Here is a 20,434-nt window from a genome sequence, read left to right as displayed (position 1 = left end):
ACTGTACTCCAGTGGCCTCCACAGTCACCAGTTCTCAGTCCAATAGAGCACCTTTGGGATGTGGTGGAACAGGAGATTCACATCATGGATGTGCAGCTGACAAATCTGCAGCAACTGTGTGATGCTATCATGTCAATATGGACCAAAATCTCTGAGGAATGTTTCCAGCACCTTGTTGAATCTATGGCACCAAGAATTAACCTTGATCAAAATCAAAACTATTGGTATGAAAATATTTGCATCAACATGAGGAAAAGGTTTGTCCTCCTCGGTTTTTGCCTGTTCAGGCTTTCACCAGTTTATAACAGTTTCATATGTTTGATAGCTCTAGGCCTGTACGGGTTATATTACAACCTGTTTCATCTCAATTGTCCTTCAAATTTGGTGAAACCTAAATTCTTACTTCTTGAAAATATGTGGTCGTGTAGCAGTAAGTCAGAGGTTACAGGACCTGCTGTGTCATCTTGTGTGGATGACGAGGCTTCCTCAGTTCTGCTGGCTGCACAGAATTTTCCAGTTCAGCGGGTGATTCACACCTTGATGTCATATCATATGATGACATGTGACCGCACATGAGAAAAGTGTGACTTGAACTGTTACGTATGAGCATGTCTCATACGATGTCAAAACCCTCCCACAAAAAACTACAAAACCTTTGGTGAGGATGACATACAGGGAAGATGATGAGTGAAACATAAATACAGGATTATCTGGGATGTGTCAGTATTGAACACTGAACCACTGCAAAACCAACAGTGACAGACAGTGGAAAAAATATCTGAGATACATCAGCCATTGTTAAGAATAAGACATCCTATTATGAGAATGAACTTTTAATTTTTGTCATGAGTTAAATTTAACCTAAAAATCTTAAATGTTTGAAGAACTTTATATTTACGTTAACAATTATTTTTGAAAATATGTTGTCTAAGTCACAGCATCATTGCAGTCATTTTAACTAAAAAAGAGTAATATCATATAATAAGGTTCTAACATACCTAGTAATACTCTGACCTAGTTTGAGAAGCTTTACATTTCTGTTAAAGGAACAGTGCGTGAGATTTAGGGGGCTTTAGTGGAACCAGCTGCCAGTTGCAACGAGGTTAAACTTCTCCTGGTTAGAATTCCCTCAGTGTTCATTGTTCAGGAGAATTTTACCGTTAGCCGAATTATCCACAGAGGTCTCTTCCTCTCCAAAACAAATGAATCTGGTGATTGAAACCTGTTTCACGTTAAAAAAAACAAAAATCAGTGACTTTTCCAACGTTGTTTGGGACATCGCATAGGCTGTTATCCTAGCACCTGCTAATGTGTGCTCACTTTTTTTCTCTGATAACTCGTGAAGTTTTTACCAGAAGCTGAATTATCCACAGAGGTCTCTTCCTCTCTAAAACAAAAAGACCTTGGGTCTCATTTATAAACATTGCATGTTGAAGTCTCCTTGAGCAAGATACTGAACCCCTGCTTCCATCGGTGGCTGAGTGAGTTTAAAAAAAGCAGGTGGCACCTAGACCACCAGTGTGTGAATGTGACTTGTAGTGTAAAAAGCACTTTGAGTGGTTGGATGACTAGAAAGGTGCTATACAAATGCAGGTCCATTTTACCATTGCAGAAATTGACGAATATTTTCTAACGCACGCTATTTTTGGCTTTTGTCCATATGTACATTTTTAGTATGCACTGTTTTATAAGTTAGACCCCTAGGGATCTGAACCAGTAAAAACTCTGAATAAATCAGTTTCACGAAAAAAAAAAGTATGTTTTTCCAATGCTCTCGTGGCTGAGGAGCTGCTACCTATGCCCAATACCTTGAATGTCTTAAGATCCATACATTCAGGAGGCTTTTACTGGGAGGTGAATTATCCACAAAAGTCTTGTCCTCTCTAAAACAAACAGATTTAAAATGGTAAAAACACTGAATAAAGCAGTTATATGTTAAAAAAAAAAAAAAAAAAGTTTCAGTGCTCTCAACACAGAGGACATGCTCACTATGGCTGATGCAAAAACGCTAATCTCCCTATCTAGAGCCAGTGGTTGCTTTTCAGAGTCTGACTGAGACAAGAAGCATCTATCTTTTGATATCTTTCTAAGGTGATAAAAGGTAGTCTTATAAATATTAGAGATGTGTTTCTGGGAGTTAAGATCAGCATCCAAAATCACACCCAAGTTTTTGACATGCTCACATGATGAATGATGTAACGATACTATAAAATATACAGTGGCTGTTTTGACACAAATTCTTTAATAAATGTGATTCATTAAATCACTAGACTGAAGCTGTAATTGTGAGAAAAGGAGGCATTGTTTCGTGAGAACAAAGTTATATTTCAGAGAGAAGTGGTAATATTTATATTAATATATAACCAGGGCCGGGCGGCACGGTGGTGTGGTGGTTAGCACTCTCGCCTCACAGCAAGAGGGTTGCCGGTTCGATCCCGGGCGTGGGAGCCCTTCTGTGTGGAGTTTGCATGTTCTTCCTGTGTCAGCGTGGGTTCTCTCTGGGCACTCCGGCTTCCTCCCACAGTCCAAAGACATGCAGATTGGGGACTAGGTTAATTGATAACTCTAAATTGTCCATAGGTGTGAATGTGAGCGTGAATGGTTGTTTGTCTCTATGTGTCAGCCCTGCGATAGTCTGGCGACCTGTCCAGGGTGTACCCTGCCTCTCGCCCAATGTAGCTGGGATAGGCTCCAGCCCCCCCGCGACCCTCAAGAGGATGAAGCGGTTAGAAGATGAATGAATGAATGAATGAATGAATAACCAGGGCCCTGTTTCAGAAAGCGGGTATAGTGAAGTTAACCCTGAGATGAAGTTAACAGTTAACCTGTTAACTGGCTGGTTTCCTTCAACAAACCCAGAGTTTGTCTCTGTCTCCTATCTCTGACACAGCCAGACATGTTGTTTCATCTCCTTATTGATTCACTCCGTATTAAAAAGCTGATTGAACCAGCTGTTCTGAAACTGAAGTTTTCCATCTTAGGGTTAGTCAACTTAGAGTTCAGGGTTAAACTGAGAGTTTGTTAGACCTGCTTTCTGAAACAGGCATGTGATGTAGTGTTGACTCTCCTAGTATCTACTTTTGCAACAGGTATGAGATCATTTGTTTTCCCCATCAGTCATGATCAACTAAACCCACACAACTGAGTGTGAGAACCAGGTGTGTCTCCTCCAGACAGATGAGCCAAACACAACACAAGTTATCTGTGATGGAAAATCCCACAACTCAGACACTCATACACTCCAGTCTCACACTCCATTACTGCCACGTCTTTTTCATAAATAATAATAACATTTGGAAAGTCTAAAAGAGCCACAAGATTAAATCTTTGTATCCCCATTCAAGTTCACAGTGCACTAAACTGAAAGTCATTTGGCCAGTGGAAGTTAGCTGCTCAGTCACACTAGGCAGAGCTCAGCTGGGCTCTAATATGCTTGCTCTATGGGCAGCAAAGTGCAGAAGTAGTAGTAGTAGTAGTGCCCATGATCCCCAGATCTTCTAGGTAATTTTATATGGAGCAGCCGAACCATTTTAGCTCCATGTGCCCCTGAGCAACATCGGAATGAAGGTGACCCAGTGTTCAACACTGTATCTAGTTCTCTTACTACATCCATGATTTGGAACTGAGAACTATAGACACATTGTTAGTTTTGTTTTTTTTTGCAGAAAACAAGCCTCATTCTTTATTTGTACATTAATAGCAATAGTAGATTAATAACTGAGAACCTAGTTTTAAAAAAGAAAAGTTAAATATTTTAATTTACAAACCAGGTGTGTTCCAGTTGTCTCTTTGGATAGCAGGCAGGTAGTTTAAAAGGTGAATCCAGACAGAGGTGAAAGAAACCCAAACTTGGCATTCTCCTGTTTAAAAAAGCTATTCTTGGCCTACTTATATGTGTACATTAGGCAAAAAAGTGAAATGGCTCTGCTTTCCATTTTCAGAACATGTTTTTATTGTCTTTACTGAGGGCATGCACAGAGTTTGGCAAGTGTGTGGAATCTTCTGCAGAAGGACTTAAAGTTTCAATCATATGATTTTTATACTCAATCTTCTATATGCCAGTGTTACAGTGTATCTTAGCTGGTCTTTGTAATCATGTGTATATGCCCTTTTTGGCATTTTTGTGGTTCATTTATAGCATATATTAACATACTTTTTGGCTTTTCATTGTAGCAATCTTATTTTGTGTTTTATACTGCTTGTTTTAGAGCTGTACATTTTATTCTATATTTTTGTTCTGTGTTGTCTGTCTGTAACATGTATTGCTGCCTGCCTTGGCCAGGACACTCTCTCAAGAGTTTTTTCCGGTTAAATAAAGGTTAAATTAAAAATAAATAAAAATACAACCCTAATTCCAAAACAGACAAGATGTGGTGTAAAATGTTCATAAAAACAGAATGCAACAATTTGCAAATCCCTTTCCGCATAAGAAAATAGATATTCAACATGTCTTTTTTTTTTCATTAAACACATTTCCAATGCTGCTGTTCACATGAAATTCAAACCATACTGAATTAGACTATATTGAGCACTGTTTGGATCTAAGTCTTAACACGAGCCTGACCTCTTGACAAATCTCCAATTAAAGTATCAAAATGGCTATCAGAAATAATTAATAATTATAAATGATATTATTTATCATGTTAAATAATGTCACTTAATTCACATTACAAAACCTTGTGGAACACCATTTCTGAAAAGGGAAAAATGATAGCCAGTTAATGATACCAATTTGGAATTTTGATTAATAATTAAACCAATAACCATAACCAAAATTACCATATTAATGGTAAAGGTTGAAGGAGTTCTTGACAATTCATTCACTCTTGTGCAGTATTACACAGAGAGCAGATTTGATTCCAAATATATACTTATTCATAAAGAAAGTAAAGCAACAAAACCCACAAATCCTAACTTACTTTATACAAGCATGGGTGTATATATGTGTGTGTGTGAGTGTGTGTGCCTCAGAGAGAGAGAGAGACGAAAGGTGGGTGTTTGAAATAATGGGCTGTCTGGCCTGCAAAATAAAATGGCTGACAACAGAGAACTACGAGATGGCCTAATCAAAGATGGCTTCAGATCAGGGAGGTTTGCTTGATCCTGTGGTCAGGACAAAGACAAAGGAAAAGAAGTGGGAACTTTGATATGCCCCTTTCAGGGTAGCGATGTTGAAAGCCAATTTGTTAGTGAGTATGTGTATGTGAGACAGTATGTGTTGCAAAAGGGTCTGGGTTAGTACAAAGGATGTTTAGTTGCATGCAAGACTCTGTCTGTGAAAAACATTAGCAAACTAACATCAACTAACCAATAACCTAACTGCACACAATCACAACAGTAACTCAATAAACATTATTAAATCACAACTGACAAAGTTAAACAGTCTTGCTTAGCCTGTACAACTGCAATGACGCTATGCCCAGTTGTTACATCACCAATCCTTCAATTCATGGAGGGAAGAGTTGCTTTGTGGCGTACTGCTTTTGTTTGATGCAGATGAAGGCTAGAAAGAACTGTGGTACCAGGTGCAGTCCTTGCTGTGTCCTTGTTCTAAAGGTGCAGATCAGAGGAGGCTGGTTGCTCGATGTCCTTGCATAGTTAAACGTCGGGGGATAACTCAACTTGGTTCTCCTAGTTGCTGGAAAGTGAGTTGCAAACCTTGTGTTTGGCACACTAACTTCTCTGGTCCGGTTCTGCTCCTGTTGTGGGCATGCAGGGGTGAGAAAATGGGGGAAGGGCATAGCAGGTCCTCCTGCCTACGTCCTACCACTTCAGCGGTTTAGGAGCAGAGAGCCTGTAAGAGGCTCTGGAGAAAGAGCCAAGTCTTAGGAGAAATCTCAAAGTGCTACAGAAGACAGTGCAGATATGCTATGCTAAGACTTAAAAACAGACAACAATGGCAAGGCCCAGAAGGAAGATCCTCACATGTCCAGTTTAGATTTTAACAAATGACAAATCATCTGTGGTCCAGTGAATCCCAACCACACACTGACTGAAAGAGAAAGAGAAGGTCACACTAACACTAATTGATTTCCTGTCTGCATTTCTCCATTTTGATATCTTGCAAAGTTCAGACTGGATTTTGGCCCATTTTGAAACACAGACTGTCTTTAAATCTGGGAGATACTGGGGAGCCACCCTGTGAACCTCGAGAAACAATTAATGTCCTCAGTTACCAAACGCTTACTGAGTGTTGTTAAAAGAAGGTGATGTTACGCAGCGGTGTACACACGTCTTTTTTTTTTAATCAGTTGTACATTTGTTATTCCTCAGTGAGCTGCTGTGAGAGTTGTTTATATCTGTGATCTTACTGCCTCTAACCCAAAACATTGCATAGGATTTATTGTCAAGCCATGATTATGGGAATGTTTTATTGTCAACAAGACCACTAACATCAGCAGTGAACACCATACTCTACATGATGAAAAACTCCCCTGAGCAAATTTAGTGAAAAACAGAGTTGAATATAACGTTACAAAGTAACGCATTAGAGTACTTTGATTACTTTTTGCAGTAACGAGTAACCTAACGCATTAGTTTGCTGTTTGAGTAATCAAATACTTAAGTACATTTCCAAACAAGACATCAGTTACTTCCATTACTTTTAGAACGCTGGTCCTTCAGCTCCGAAACAGCAACAGCTGTCGTTTGGTTCTAATAACGGAGATAACGTTAAACCTATCAGTCTGAAAGAAGCCAGAAGGAGTCTAAATAGGTGGAGTAGGACTCGCTGACAGACATATTTCAGACTCAGGACTTGCATTATGCCTGGTACACACTACACGCTGGTACTCACCAATTATCCCTGGTCATCTTTCATGGCGTGTGTGATGTCATCAGGTTATTCTTGTCCTATTTTTATTACTTCCACTATTATTTTAGTCAGAACTGTGTCTGTTCATGTGCCAACCGACAGGAGCTACATTTGAAGCGCCATACATAAACTATCAAGCTACTGTATCTTCCACAGGAAGTTCTGACAAATGTTTCAGAATGAAAGCCTATTTAGAAAATGGAGGGATTCTCTCAGGCAAGGTTATAAGGGGCTTTTAATTTGAAACAAGTGTTGAGTTTGAAATGACGGTGCGATGTGTTAACTTTATAAAGACAACGGAGCAGATAAAAAGTAAATATATAAACACACAGAGGGATTGATAAATAACGGACCATCTATAATGTAGTCTGTTTCACATGAAGCTGGGAGCCTCTGCAGTTGTGGTGAGTAAAAGCCCCGCTGCTATTTGTTAATGTTATTACTTTATGTCCGACCGTGAGGATGTACCATTGTTTGCTAGCTTGATGCTAATGACAGTAACGTTAACTCAGCAGGTTGATAAAGTGCCTCTGCTGTTTCACACCATCATTTCCCCCTTTCACTCTGTGTGGTAACATCCCTAGAGGAAATATTAAAAATGCTGGGGTGTTGTTGTCATACAGTTGTCTACAGCAGCAGATCGTTCTGTGTTTCTACTGGTCAAAGTGACGGCTGTGATGGGAGAATTGGATCTCAGTGAAGGGCAAGTGGTTCACAACTTTAATTTTGGAGACAAAAAGGGAACTGCCCATTGGTTCGACATCCCATTGTCCCGACCATATTAAACTCATTGTTCCGAAGTCCGTTCCGAAATCATCATGATGCCCTGTGGTTAAGGTCTGGTTAGGTTTAAGCACGAAAAACACTTGGTTAGGGTCAGGAAAAGATCATGGTGCCGTTCAGGACCGCGGACAGTCGGACTAATGGGATGTCGAACCAATGACATGGACCCGAGAAAAAATGTAGGCTTAGCGCCCTGTGGTCCATTGCCCGATAGGAAATGTAGAATACTCAAAAGTACTTGAGTTACTTTACTCAGGGAGTAACGCTGGAAGTACTTTTAAAGTAACTGAGTTACTTTGCTCAGGGAGTAACACAGTAAAGTGTTGTCCTGTCTTTCTGTTGCAGTCGTCCCCCATACATCCTGTAGGAATCGATGTTACGAGCCCTACAATGACGAGAGCCCCGGCTGTAGATGTGACATGAACTGTGAAGCCAGCAACAGCTGCTGTTATGACTATTACGACATCTGCACTGTGCCCGGTGAGAAACTGATTGTTGACATTTAATTTTGTTTGTGTAACAATGAACATCTCCAGTAATAGCTGGGTTATCTGATGCTCCAAAAATGATTCTACCTTTGGTTGAATGGAACAGGGTGCAGCACACTAACTTTGTAATTGTTCTCTTCAGCCGAGCAGTGGGAGTGCACGAAGCTGCGCTGTGGCGAGAAGAGGCTGACGCAGAGCAAATGTTACTGCTCTGACGACTGCTTGTCTGCAGGAGACTGCTGCACAAACTACAAACATGTCTGCCATGGTGAGGATTAAAACAGAGGATGGGAAATTACATGAAAAATGATAGATAAAAATAAGTCAAGGCTAGGTGAGATAAAAAGCTGTTAAAGAAGCTTTTAAAAAATAATATTGGTGTTATGTAAACTTCAGCATGCAACATGTTGGTTATACAGGGGAATGATTAAACACTTGTGAATTTTAAATGTTTATATCTGATTGAGAGCAGCCTCTCAAGCTATAAAAAGAGACAAAAGGATGTGCCGATGTTAACTGTTTTCAACAGTGATATAAGGCCTGTAAGACTAGTTTGTAAAACATACTTCCTTTCTGCCTCTAAGTGCCTCTTTTGACTATAAACCACAGCTTATACTTTAACGAGGTCTATCAGGCAGGATGGGGCTCAGTAAGTGATATTTTCACTGGTATCTTTACAGCCCGAGTCATTTCTGATGCTTTTTTTTTTTTTTTTTTTTTTTTAAATATAGCTTATTGCAGTCTGGCCAATCTGGAAATCCATTGGTTAAAAAAAAAAATAATAATAAAAAAAATAAAGGATTTTTTTTTCTTCCTTTCTACAATGTAAATTGCAGAATCTGTCTTGAGAGATTACAGTCTGGCTGCTAAACAACATTTCACAGCTGCTGCTGCTGCTGCTGCTGCTGGTGTTGGTCAAACACCTCATTATCTTAAGTGTTCTGTTTATGTGTGTCTGAAACCTGTCTGCGTTCTCCTTACACATTCTCCAAATACAACTGAATACAAAATTAGAAGAGACACCAGTTCAAAAGTGTTTGATTGTCAGTATACATCTATTTAACCAACAGGCGTTGCTTTGATTTAATAATGCTTAGATTCTGAAATGTAATGTGACTGTTAATGTGACTATTTAAATGCTCTGTGTTTTTTCCACCCTGTTGTAGGAGAGAAAGAGTGGGTGGAGGACCAGTGTGATGACCTGTTGACCCCCACATGTCCACCAGGGTAAGAATATATAATTAATGTGAAAGATTAATCATCAGAAATCAAGATTACAGCTCTGGTGAGAGCACATTCAAGTTATCATAATCATGTAACCAGTTCTGTATGCGTCACAGAATTAATATAGCCACTATTTGCTATGTAAGGACATAGTGAAGTAATGGCATTCTAAGCAGAGAATAAGGTTCAGCTCCATCTCTGTGTGTTGTAATTCAAGCGTCTCTGTGGTTTGTTGTGGTATGCTAGTGTGACTGCAGGTGCATGTTAGTGTATGTGTGTTTACCACTAGCTGGCTCATTGCTTGCTGCTTTGAACTGCACTCATATGGTGGTTATTACTGATAACAGGACGGCATCATTATGAAAATTTCACACTCACCCTCTTTTTTCCCCCAGGTTAACACAGTTAGCTCTGTCAGCAGTGTTGCTGTTGTTTGTACTGTTTGTGGAATTAGCACCGTTAGCTGCTAGCCACCGGCTCAGCCATCTCCATATTGAGAACCGTGTGCTGTGCAGACAACTCTTATGCTCTGAATTTTCAATAGTTCTCATTCTAAGTCATCACATATCACCGCTTTGTCAGTGGACGTTCACGTCTTCATATTATACACTAGGTATCCTCCTGCATCTGCTGTTGACTTTCAGGGATGCCACAACCAATGCCGGGACATCAACAAAACCACGTGGTTAGGTTTAGAAATAAATGTCATCAGTTGGCTCTACATTCATATAGTAAGGGTGTCTGGGGTTTGTTGGACCCATCCACCACCCCTCCCACCTGCAATACAGAGTAGGGATGTGCCATATTATATAGTTTACAATAATACTGATATAATTTTTAATATGATATGAAAAATTTATATCGAGATACTTGCGATATTTCAACTTGTCAGCATATTGGTGTCAAACTGTTATCCATGCCAACAACAAGCATGGTTAAAAGTGAAATTATTACCGTGGTTCCAAACAGAGGAGCGGGGTTCAATTGTTTGGAATAAAGTGTGGCACCCTGAATGTTTGAATTCTCAGACTCTTTAAGCGACTCAGAGAGAACTCAGGAGTGTGTGTCATCACATGATTTTGTCACAAACCTTTGGTAATGTAATATATGTGTGTGCAATGTGTAATCTGCAATAGCTACAGTAGCATAACAGCCTGTCACAGGTGACAGTGTGATTATTAGAGGAGAAATGGCAGACCATAAAGGTCCAGTGGGAAAAAAATAACAGCTCAATCATTTAGGATTTTACTGAAAGAGAAGGAAATCATCTGTTGATTTATATACATATTTCCCAGGGTACATTTTTTGTATGTGATAACTGTTTAAATGTGTAATTTGTGATAAATTTTATTTAGCTGTACGCAGAGTTGGGTATAACACGTTACAAAGTACTTCGATTACTTTTTGCAGTAACGAGTAACCTAATGCGTTAGTTTGCTGTTTGAGTAATCAAATACTTAAGTACATTTCCAAACAAGACATCAGTTACTTCCGTTACTTTTAGAACGCTGGTCCTTCAGCTCCGAAACAGCAACGACTGTCTTTTGGTTCTAATAACGGAGATAACATTAAACCTATCAGTCCAAAAGAAGTCATGAAGCTTGTGGCTAGCTACGTGGTAGAAGAAATGCTGCCGTTGTCTACGGTGGAATCTAAAACATTCCGCAGGATAAAATCCCCACGACTCAATAGATGGAGGAGGACTCGCTGACAGACAGGTCAGACTCAGGACTTGCATTATGCCTGGTACACACTACACGACTTTTCTGCACGTTCTGAAAGTCACTATGTCACATTACACAATTGTGGAGTTATAAAATTGTGCTGTGACTTGGCCGACAGACATGACACACTCCACAATAGTACTCACCAATTATCCCCGGTCGTCTTTCAGGCGTGTGTGATGTCATCGGATTATTCTTGTCCTGTTTTTATTATTTTTACTATTATTTCAGTCACTGTGTCTGTTCATGTGCCAGCCGGAATGTTGTTGTAGTAACGTAAAAAGCGTCAGCAGGTGGCAGGAGCTACATTTGAAGTACCGTAAGCAAACATTCAAGCTACTGCATCCGCCACAAGTTCCTACAAATGTTTCACAATAAAAGCCTATTTAGGAAATGGGTGGATTCTCTCAGCCGAGGTTATAAGGGGCTTTTAATTTGAAACAATTTCAGGAAGTGTTGAGTTTAAAATGACGGCGCAATGCATTAACTTTATAAAGACAACGGGAGCGGATAAAAAGTAAATATATAAACATACAGAGGGATTAATAAATAACGGACCGTCCATGTAACTCCCCTCCAGTTGAAAGCACGAGCTCAAAGCGTTCTTGGAGTAACGGGCATTTATTTGCACATCCATGATATCAAACATGCGATCAAACATGCCGTCCAACATACCGTGAGAACTAGATAAATAAAAACACACACCATAATGAGTCAAAGGTAGTACAGAGCATTCTCATAGAGAATGATTAAACAGTTTACATATACATCCAACGAGAACGTGAGCTATCACACAGCTATTGCATGAGTTTCAGTAGCATATCTAATTAGCGTAATTAAAACATAAAATAACTCTGCATACCTCATTGGCCGCGTTAACTCAAGGGAAGTTAGAAGGGTAACTTCAGGCTTAACAAGTCTTCATGTAGTCCAAATCTTGGTAAAATGCACAGCAAAGGAAAACTTAAAGATCACAGGTGCTCTGCTCCTCCTGGCACTGCATGCATATACAGGTGTAGCAACAAAACCGACCTGACCCACAGCAACAAAAGAACATTAGCTCCTCTATGAAATATAAGATGTATGTTACCAGATTTTATGTTCCCAATTGTTTATCACGTTATTTATTTGTATTTATTTACAAATCATATTCTTTCCTAAAATGTAAATTATTCTTGTTTTTATCTCAAAAATATTAAATGAACTTAAATTGTATAACTGCCTCTGATGGCAGCTACAGTCCATAATGAAGTTTGTTTCACATGAAGCTGGGAGCCTCTGCAGTTGTGGTGAGTTAAAGCCCCGCCACTATTTGTTAATGTTAGTACTTTATGTCCGTCTCCATTATGAGGATGTAACATTGTTTGCTAGCTTGATGCTAATGACAGTACTCACCGGGTTGACAAAGTGCCTGAAATATTAAAAACGCTGGGGTGTTGTTGTCATACAGTTGTCTACGGCAGCAGATCGTTCTGTGTTTCTACTGGTCAAAGTGACGGCTGTGATGGGAGAATTGGATCTCAGTGAAGGGCAAGTGGTCCATAACTTTAATTTTGGAGACAAAATAATGTAGGCTTAGCGCCCTGTGGTCCATTGTCCAATAGGAAATGTAGAATACTCAAAAGTACTTTAAAAGTACTTGAGTTACTTTTCTCAGGGAGTAACGTTGGAAGTACTTTTAAAGTAATTGAGTTACTTTACTCAGGGAGTAACGTTGGAAGTACTGTGAAAGTACTTGAGTTACTGAGTAACGCAGTAAAGTACTTTGATCACTATTAAAGTAACCCTCCCCCAACTCTGGTTGTACTATTAATATACACAATCTGGATCTCACTCTGAGTTACTGCTGACAAACTAAAGAAATGAGAGATCATTTCTTTAGTTTTTACTGAATATTTGAAGGCAAACTGTAAAACTATATCACTTATTTTCTTGCAATTCTATGTCCTTAAATTAATAATACCTTTTTAACTAATTTTGTCATATCCTCACAAATATCATTACTGCAAAACTATCCTGAAATATTGTGATATTATTTTAGGGTCATATCGCCCACCCCTACTATAGATTTTCCAGCTCCTTATAATTGTGTTGTCACATGCAGTGTTTAAACCTGACGCCGTCCAGCATATCATACTGCGGCAACAGGTGCCATCCTGCCGACTGGCAGCCTGTCCTAACACAATAAAAAGCCCCATCCGTCGCGTTACATTTGGCATCACCCAATGGTGTTTCATACCACCACAAAAGGTGACTGTTGGCGATGGTGTCTGTCTCCGAAATCACTGACAAAGTGACAGTATTTGACAACTTTTGAACGAAAAGGGGCTGGAATTTTGTATAGAGCCCTATAACTGAAAGGATATTGTTTGATAATATTTATTTTTCTCTGCATGACAAGAATGAATGCAATAACTGACTGCCAAGTGATATTGATTGAAGGACCTCAAGTAATCAGCTTCCATTTATCTAACTAAAATGGAGGGCGTCTCTTTTCCTTTCACTTTCTTGACAATCATTCTCACACTTGGTGGGTGTGTTGCTGAGAACCCAAAGCAGTGCAGTGTCCAGTGCCAGCTCTTGAGATCTGCTGGACATATTTATTGGTAGTGCATTATTTGTTAAGCAATACTGGAGGCCAGTCAATCTGCTTGTTCATAACTGGCATGTTTTCACAGTCACAGAATATAGTTAAACTCACAAGAACACATCTGTGTCCTTGTTTCTTCCGTAGAGGCACTCCAACCAAATCGCCAAATTAATCTAAATTAATCACATACATCAACTTCTGCTGTGAAAGGATTTAAAAAAATTCAATTCAAATTAATTTTGGCAGATGTATCATATTAAAGCTGCTGAATTTTTGGTCACAGTTGTCCCCCTATCCTTGACTACCCAAACTGGTCTGCAGTCCATTTTGTAACGGAGTTAGTCAGCTGGTCATAGACACACTTACTCAGTTTGCATCTGAACGCCTGGTTGAGCGTGGCTTGACTTGGCTGACAGCTAGTGCTAACATGAGAGGCTATGCTAGCTTGGACCTCTGGGTTTGCTGCCAAATGCTCTGCGTTGAGGTGATATTTCAGGCTTGCAGTACTCCTATGGTATGAAAAGTCCTTACTGCAGTAACTGCAGAGAATGGTGCTCCTATCAACAGTTCCATCTGGCCATTTTTCCAATGTAATTGTTCCAGCCATGGGTCCAAGCAGCGTCCTCTCGTCTGCCTCCATTATATGACAAAGTCACTGTGGCATTCAATGACACACCGGGTCAAAGGGCACCGAGGACCATGATTAATTGGTGTTAATTTTTTAATGCATTGTTTTGACAGTCGTTATGAGTTATATTTGTGTGATCGATTGTGGCTGGTTAGTGGGGGCCAACTTTTTGTCCCTGTCCACTCCTGCTTACAGCCAACCAAATAGCTGTCTCAGAATTTTAAAAAATTTTTTTTTTACAGCAATTTCTTTTTTAAGGAAATGTCTCCAGATTTCAGTACTTACCACAATGTGCTGCTGGTTTACCCTTTATGATAATAAAAGAGTGAAACTGAATGTGCAGTTTTTTGTTTTTGTCACATAATCCCTTTCCTGCAGTGAAAAACGATCAACAGTCAGCTCTTGAAACATCCTGCTTCTGTCCAGCATCAGCAGCTGTACTCTGTTTTTCCTTATTGTATGTTTTTGTCTGTAATCTAATCCCTTCTTCCTGATGGAATCTTTTTTTTCTCACCATCACAGCTTTAAACGCCAGCCGCTGCTCCTTGTCTCTTTGGATGGACTTCGGGCTGAGTACCTGCAAACATGGAGCACTCTCATTCCTGTTCTGGACAAACTCAGTTAGTATCAACCATATTACACACTAATTACGCACATATTATGCACTTTGAATGATCATGTTCTAAAGTGCAAAATATGAAAAGAATATATTTTAGGGAAAACTAGTAGCTCTTAGGTACAAAGATACAAAGACCTCAAATATGCCTGTTCACTATTAGGAATTTAAAGGGACACTTTGACTTTTTGGCAAGTTCGCCTATTGCCGTAGTCCCTGTAGTCATATGTGCATCATCAAATGACTCCTAGTCTCTATACAGACTCTACATTCAGTGAATGTAGATTCTGTAGGCAAACCCCGGAGATCTTGCCTCCGGAAGAAGAGCGGAAGAGCCCTGGTTTCCAGTTGTAGGCTGTTTGTAGTCCACGTGATATTGACCAACTGGCTGCAGTTGTTGCCAGGTTAAACGGTCCGTGCAGTGAACTAACGAGGCGGAACATAATTGGCATCACTGCAAACTCTGAATTGCCGTGGTTCAGCATATTTACTTTCAAACTTTCAAAAAAAACGGGGGTCTGCCCCCAGAGGCTGTATCACCGTCTGCCGGAAGTCAGACGCTGAATACAGCCGATGGGTTCCGAGAATGAATGACTCCAAAATGCTCTTGTAGACAACTTGTAGCTTACACATTCACCACGCTATGAAATAATAATGTAATATTACGAGACAGCGTTGTTGTGAAGCCAAATGCACAGCCGGAACTACATTCCAGACATACAGTACTTGCTGGGCGGAGTGATTTCAGTGTATGTTTAGTGCAGTTACTCCCGTCATCAAAACAACAAGTTTGTTGAAAAGAAGATCATGGTGGACTTTCTGGTGGATGTCAACAATAACCGAAAATTTATAAGCTTCGGGGAAAAAATCATGGTATAGCCGTTCTACTGGATTGCATTAGATTACACAGGTGTACCTAACAAAGTGGCCAGTGACTGTATGTTACATACATATGTTGATGGTGGGATGGGATGAGAGTACGCCGCAAAATAATCACCGGAACACGGGGAGAACATGCTAACTCCACACTCACAAATCACCACAACTCCTGAAGGAACAACAACTTAAAATGTTCCTTAGCAGTCTGTTTATTCCCAACAATCAAAAGTAATGCCAGTCACTTCACTATATGCTCTGGGCAAGCACTTATCCATAACCACAACAACATTTGCATGTTAGCCTTATTTACCATGCTTGGATTGTAGGCTAATGTTACTCAACACGGAGGTAACGTTACAGCAGAGGGATTACTGAGCAAAATACACAACGATCACTTTCCACGTGTGCTCGTTTTGTGATGCCGACAGATGGTATGGCAGTGTCTCTCAAGAAAGGAGTTTGAACCATTCCTGAGCTTCTGCGCTCCATCCTTTCAGCGTAGTCCTCCAGTGAAAAATGGTTGGAGCAAACAAACATTTTCTGGACCGTTTCCACAGGCGTGTGGGGTCGATGTCCAGCACAAATAGTCATTGTTTCATCCTGTCCGTATTTTTCGTTGGTACTACGTGAAACTTCACTCTGCTCCATGTCTTCGGTTTGTTACCGCAACCCTTTACAATACATGTGTAAACCATGATTTACAACAGCACTCTGTAAACTTATCTCAAACTCTCTGGTGTGTCCAGCGGACAATACTGCAAATGCAAGGCTGCAAGCAATAACTACGGCACTGTCTCAGGTGCGCACTGTGCCACTCCGCCCAGTGGTTTACTCAAGAAAGTAGTTCCGAGTATTTGCTTCATGTGTCGTAATGTTACTTAATTATACATTATTATTTCATAGCATGGGGAATGCGCAAGCCAGAGCGTTTTGGAGTCATTTGATGGTGTATTTGATTAGTTTTGAGGGAGAGAGGGACCTGTACCGTTCACCTCCATTTCAGCGGGCAGCTCTGTCTCACCGATCTCAGAACAGCACGCACTGACAATTAAAGATAATGTACCTACTCATAGGGATTACGGCAATAGGCGAATTTGCCAAAATGTCGAACTATCCCTTTAAGGGTTTCTAGTAGGAAAGAACAGGCAGTGAATTTGCATTCCCCTCACAAATTCTTTACCCATTCTGAGCCTATGCAAAGGACGTATTATTTTTTTTATAAGATTTGCCTCACTTCCCCTTTGTTTTCATGTCATTACTGTACAATATTTGAATGAACTGGAACGATAAAACTTGACAGATAATTCGCCACTGCTGCAGCTGCTGCAGAAACTGTTTCCAAATGTCTTTCTTCAGAGTGCATTCAAAATAAGAATCTCAGTAATTAACGAAATAGTTTTATTTTTTTATTCATCAGTCAAATGCAGGGTCCCAAACTTTTTTATCTTAAGACCCCAAAGAGAAATTCGGGGTCTCCCTGGAACCCAAACTTACAGTATTATTGTGAATTGCCGTAACATTTCTAAACTACAGATAAAAAAGCAAAACAAACCATCAGTTTAAATCATTTTGAAATCTATAGTGTCGCTGTCAGGCAAAGTAAAAGGCAAAGGTATAAAGAAGAGCTTGTGACTAAATCCTTTAACTTCACTGGATCCATAAAGTGTCAATAAAACCTCATGCCTCCAACCTTCACCAAATGCAATTCAGTTTCAACAACAGAGTAATAATGTGTCAAATTTACAAAACTCATGAATGCCTTTTAAATTTATATTTCTGTTTTTAAACATTAGTTTGTTGAAACAAGTCTGACTGAACTTAATCTCAAAAGGTAGTGCTGACATTCACTTTCAGTGCACACAGCTCAATTAAATCAACACGTTCTCACTCCAACCTCGTCACATATTGATGTTTAGTCATGGCCTTTGCACATACAGATACGATGTGCAAGGGACCCTGGATGCGTTGGTTATTGATGTTCTGGGATGCAGAGTCAACTTCAGCCAGTTACATAAATTGTCTTCTTTTAAAATACACTTCTGTTTTCAGAGGAAATGCATGCATACAGTCTTTCAAAATAAATACCCTATGTCAGCACAACACCGCAAACTGACTTTTTTTTTTCTCCTTCAACAACTAATGCAAGTCGTCAGGTTTCGGAAAAAAGAACAGGGTTTGGCTTTATAATCTTGAAAGTTGGTGTTCGTCGGACCCATCCACCACCCCTTTCGCCTGCCCTAATTGGACTTTTGCCACCATAACTTTCGTTCTTGTCCCACCATGTTTCCCCCTGACACTGCCGGGTGCAGTTAACCTTGACACACAGCATCTAAGCTGGACACATTAGTGAAGTTTTCTTCTATTTTAATCAGGATGATGAATTCACATATCTCAGCACTGTTATGCATTTAACTATGCCAACTATTAACTCAATATAAATGGGTTTGTATCCCATTTGAGGTTGCATTCCGGTCCAGTGAGTTTGGTATTTGGCCTTCAAGATGTTTCAATTCTGGCGAATTCTCTGAATCACTCCTGAACTAATAAATTGTCTTGGATGAGAGAGCAAAACGTCTTCAAGACAAAACAAGTCAAGTTTCCTCAGAATTACATTTTCTAAGGAAAATGAGAAAGTCAGCTACCAACAGGTAACAACAACTTGTCTGTCAGGATTGGTTTTTTAAATACATAACTCATGAGTCATCCAGCTCGCAAATTATCTTCTCTGATCAACCTTTTAATGTGTGTACAAATGTGTGTGTGTGTGTGTGTGTGTGTGTGTGTGAGTTTCGGTATCACTGTGGGGCAGTTATGCCCACCACAATGAATTTTTCCAGCCAACATGCAGGGCAATGACACACACACACACACCTTTTTTACAATGGATCAAATAAATTAAATTTTCTCTAGCACAGTGCTCCCAGCTCAACATGTCTTTTGTTCTTTACATCACAGAGAAGTGTGGAACCTCGGCACCATACATGCAGGCAGCATTTCCCAGCAAGACGTTCCCTAATCACTATACCATTGTCACGGTGAGGACACAAGGCACTCACACCGCTACACATGGAACCATGAACACACACATGCAATCATACACATGCAGAAATTGTGATAGCTTTGATAAAAACTTTCTGACCTCTACCCCCCACATGCAGCTGAAATGGATTGCAGATTGCAAGCAAAGGCATTAACTGTTATTGTTGCTGTTATTTAGCTGCAGAGCACAGCAGCTTTGATTTGACTTTTTCAGCCAGTGGTGTGGCTCTAAGAAAGACAGTGTGGTGGGTCTGTCCACCACTTTTGCCCAGACTGAAATATCCCCAAACTATTAGTTTAAGCACCATAGCATTTTGCTCAGTCATCCATGGTCACAAAAGGATAAATCCTACTAACTCTGGTGATCCCACTTTTCTTCTAGTGACACCATCATATTGACATTTGTGACTTTGGAATAAATATAGAAATATGGTACAATGCACATATCCCCCTCAGGATGGATGTTTAATTTGTCCAATTCTTTGGTGTATGACCAAATTAATCTCTATAAAAAGATATCTACATGTGTAGAATCTGTAGGCAACAGGACAAGATGTTGGTATTGGAAGCATCTTGTCTTCCATTTGAAGTTCCAGAAGTATTCACCAATCATGTTTGAGCTGCAGGTAAACAGTGTGAAATCCATTTTATCATCTGATGACAATTTAGCTTTATATAAGCTTTTTAAAAAAAAGCATCTGCAGTCATATGCAGATTTCTGTTTATGGAGATTAGTTGAAATGACAGGCACATGGAAGAATAAGTCTCGGCTCAGTCGTCTGCTTGCTACACCAAATCAGTCTGAAATATTGTGCCGTTGCCCCCAGAGGCTTATCTTTTTCAGACCGGTAGCTGATGGGTCCTCAGATAATGACCAAAAGAAAAACTAACGATATTCCCATCAAAGCCATTGCACACAATGTCCATATTTTACATCTGAAATTGTTGCACATTTAAAATAAATAGAACCTCATCTTGTGTCAATCGTGTTTGCACACTGACTCCAGCATTTTCATCTGTTATTAAATTTTTTTTAAATCTTGCTCATCTGTTATTAAAATTTTTTGAATAGGTTCAATGTTCTGAGTTTTGTTGCATCTGTCAAAAACCTTCAGAGAGTTGTTGACCAAAAAGCAGCTGAGAAAATGTGACATAACCTGGAGGACAGGCACATCAGCAACAAGAGAGTGGAACAGGGCACAATATCATTTCATAACTCGGATAGCAAAGTTTTAACAGGTCAGATATAATATTAGGTAGATGATGAAGACAAAGAGGATTTGGACGACACAGATGGAGGAAAAGCGCCACCCATATACACACAGGCCTGAAATACACACACATGCACAAGTAGGCCTTGTATATGCATTAAATGGACAGATGTCAGAGTGAGGGGGCTGCGCCCTGAGCAGTTTGGAGTCCAGTGTCTTGCTCAAGGGCACATTGGCTGTGCCCAGGAGGCAAACTAGCACCTCTCCAGTTACCAGTCCATGCTCCATATTTGATCCATACGGAGACTTAACCAGGTGACCCTCTGCTTACCAACCCAAGTCCCTATGGACTGAGCTACTGCCGCCCCATACTTCATAGTTAGTGTATTACACACAGTCTAAGTGGACAGTATATACAGAATATTTTCACCATGTTAC

The 20,434-nt window shown here is 39.9% G+C and overlaps 1 protein-coding gene across 1 annotated transcript in view; it reads left to right on the top strand.

The window, feature by feature from the left end:
• Positions 1 to 20,434, top strand: part of LOC125904193 (venom phosphodiesterase 1) — an 85,849-nt gene that overhangs the window by 10,249 nt on the left and 55,166 nt on the right. Inside the window, exons 3-7 of the mRNA XM_049601442.1 lie at positions 7,943 to 8,077; positions 8,228 to 8,353; positions 9,252 to 9,312; positions 14,774 to 14,871; positions 18,702 to 18,781. Coding sequence (XP_049457399.1) covers positions 7,943 to 8,077; positions 8,228 to 8,353; positions 9,252 to 9,312; positions 14,774 to 14,871; positions 18,702 to 18,781 — 500 coding nt within the window. The remainder of the gene's footprint in view (positions 1 to 7,942; positions 8,078 to 8,227; positions 8,354 to 9,251; positions 9,313 to 14,773; positions 14,872 to 18,701; positions 18,782 to 20,434) is intronic.

The sequence above is a fragment of the Epinephelus fuscoguttatus genome, linkage group LG17, assembly GCF_011397635.1.
Source record: "Epinephelus fuscoguttatus linkage group LG17, E.fuscoguttatus.final_Chr_v1".
Lineage (NCBI taxonomy): Eukaryota > Metazoa > Chordata > Actinopteri > Perciformes > Serranidae > Epinephelus > Epinephelus fuscoguttatus.
This window is presented reverse-complemented; position numbering and strand designations above follow the sequence as displayed.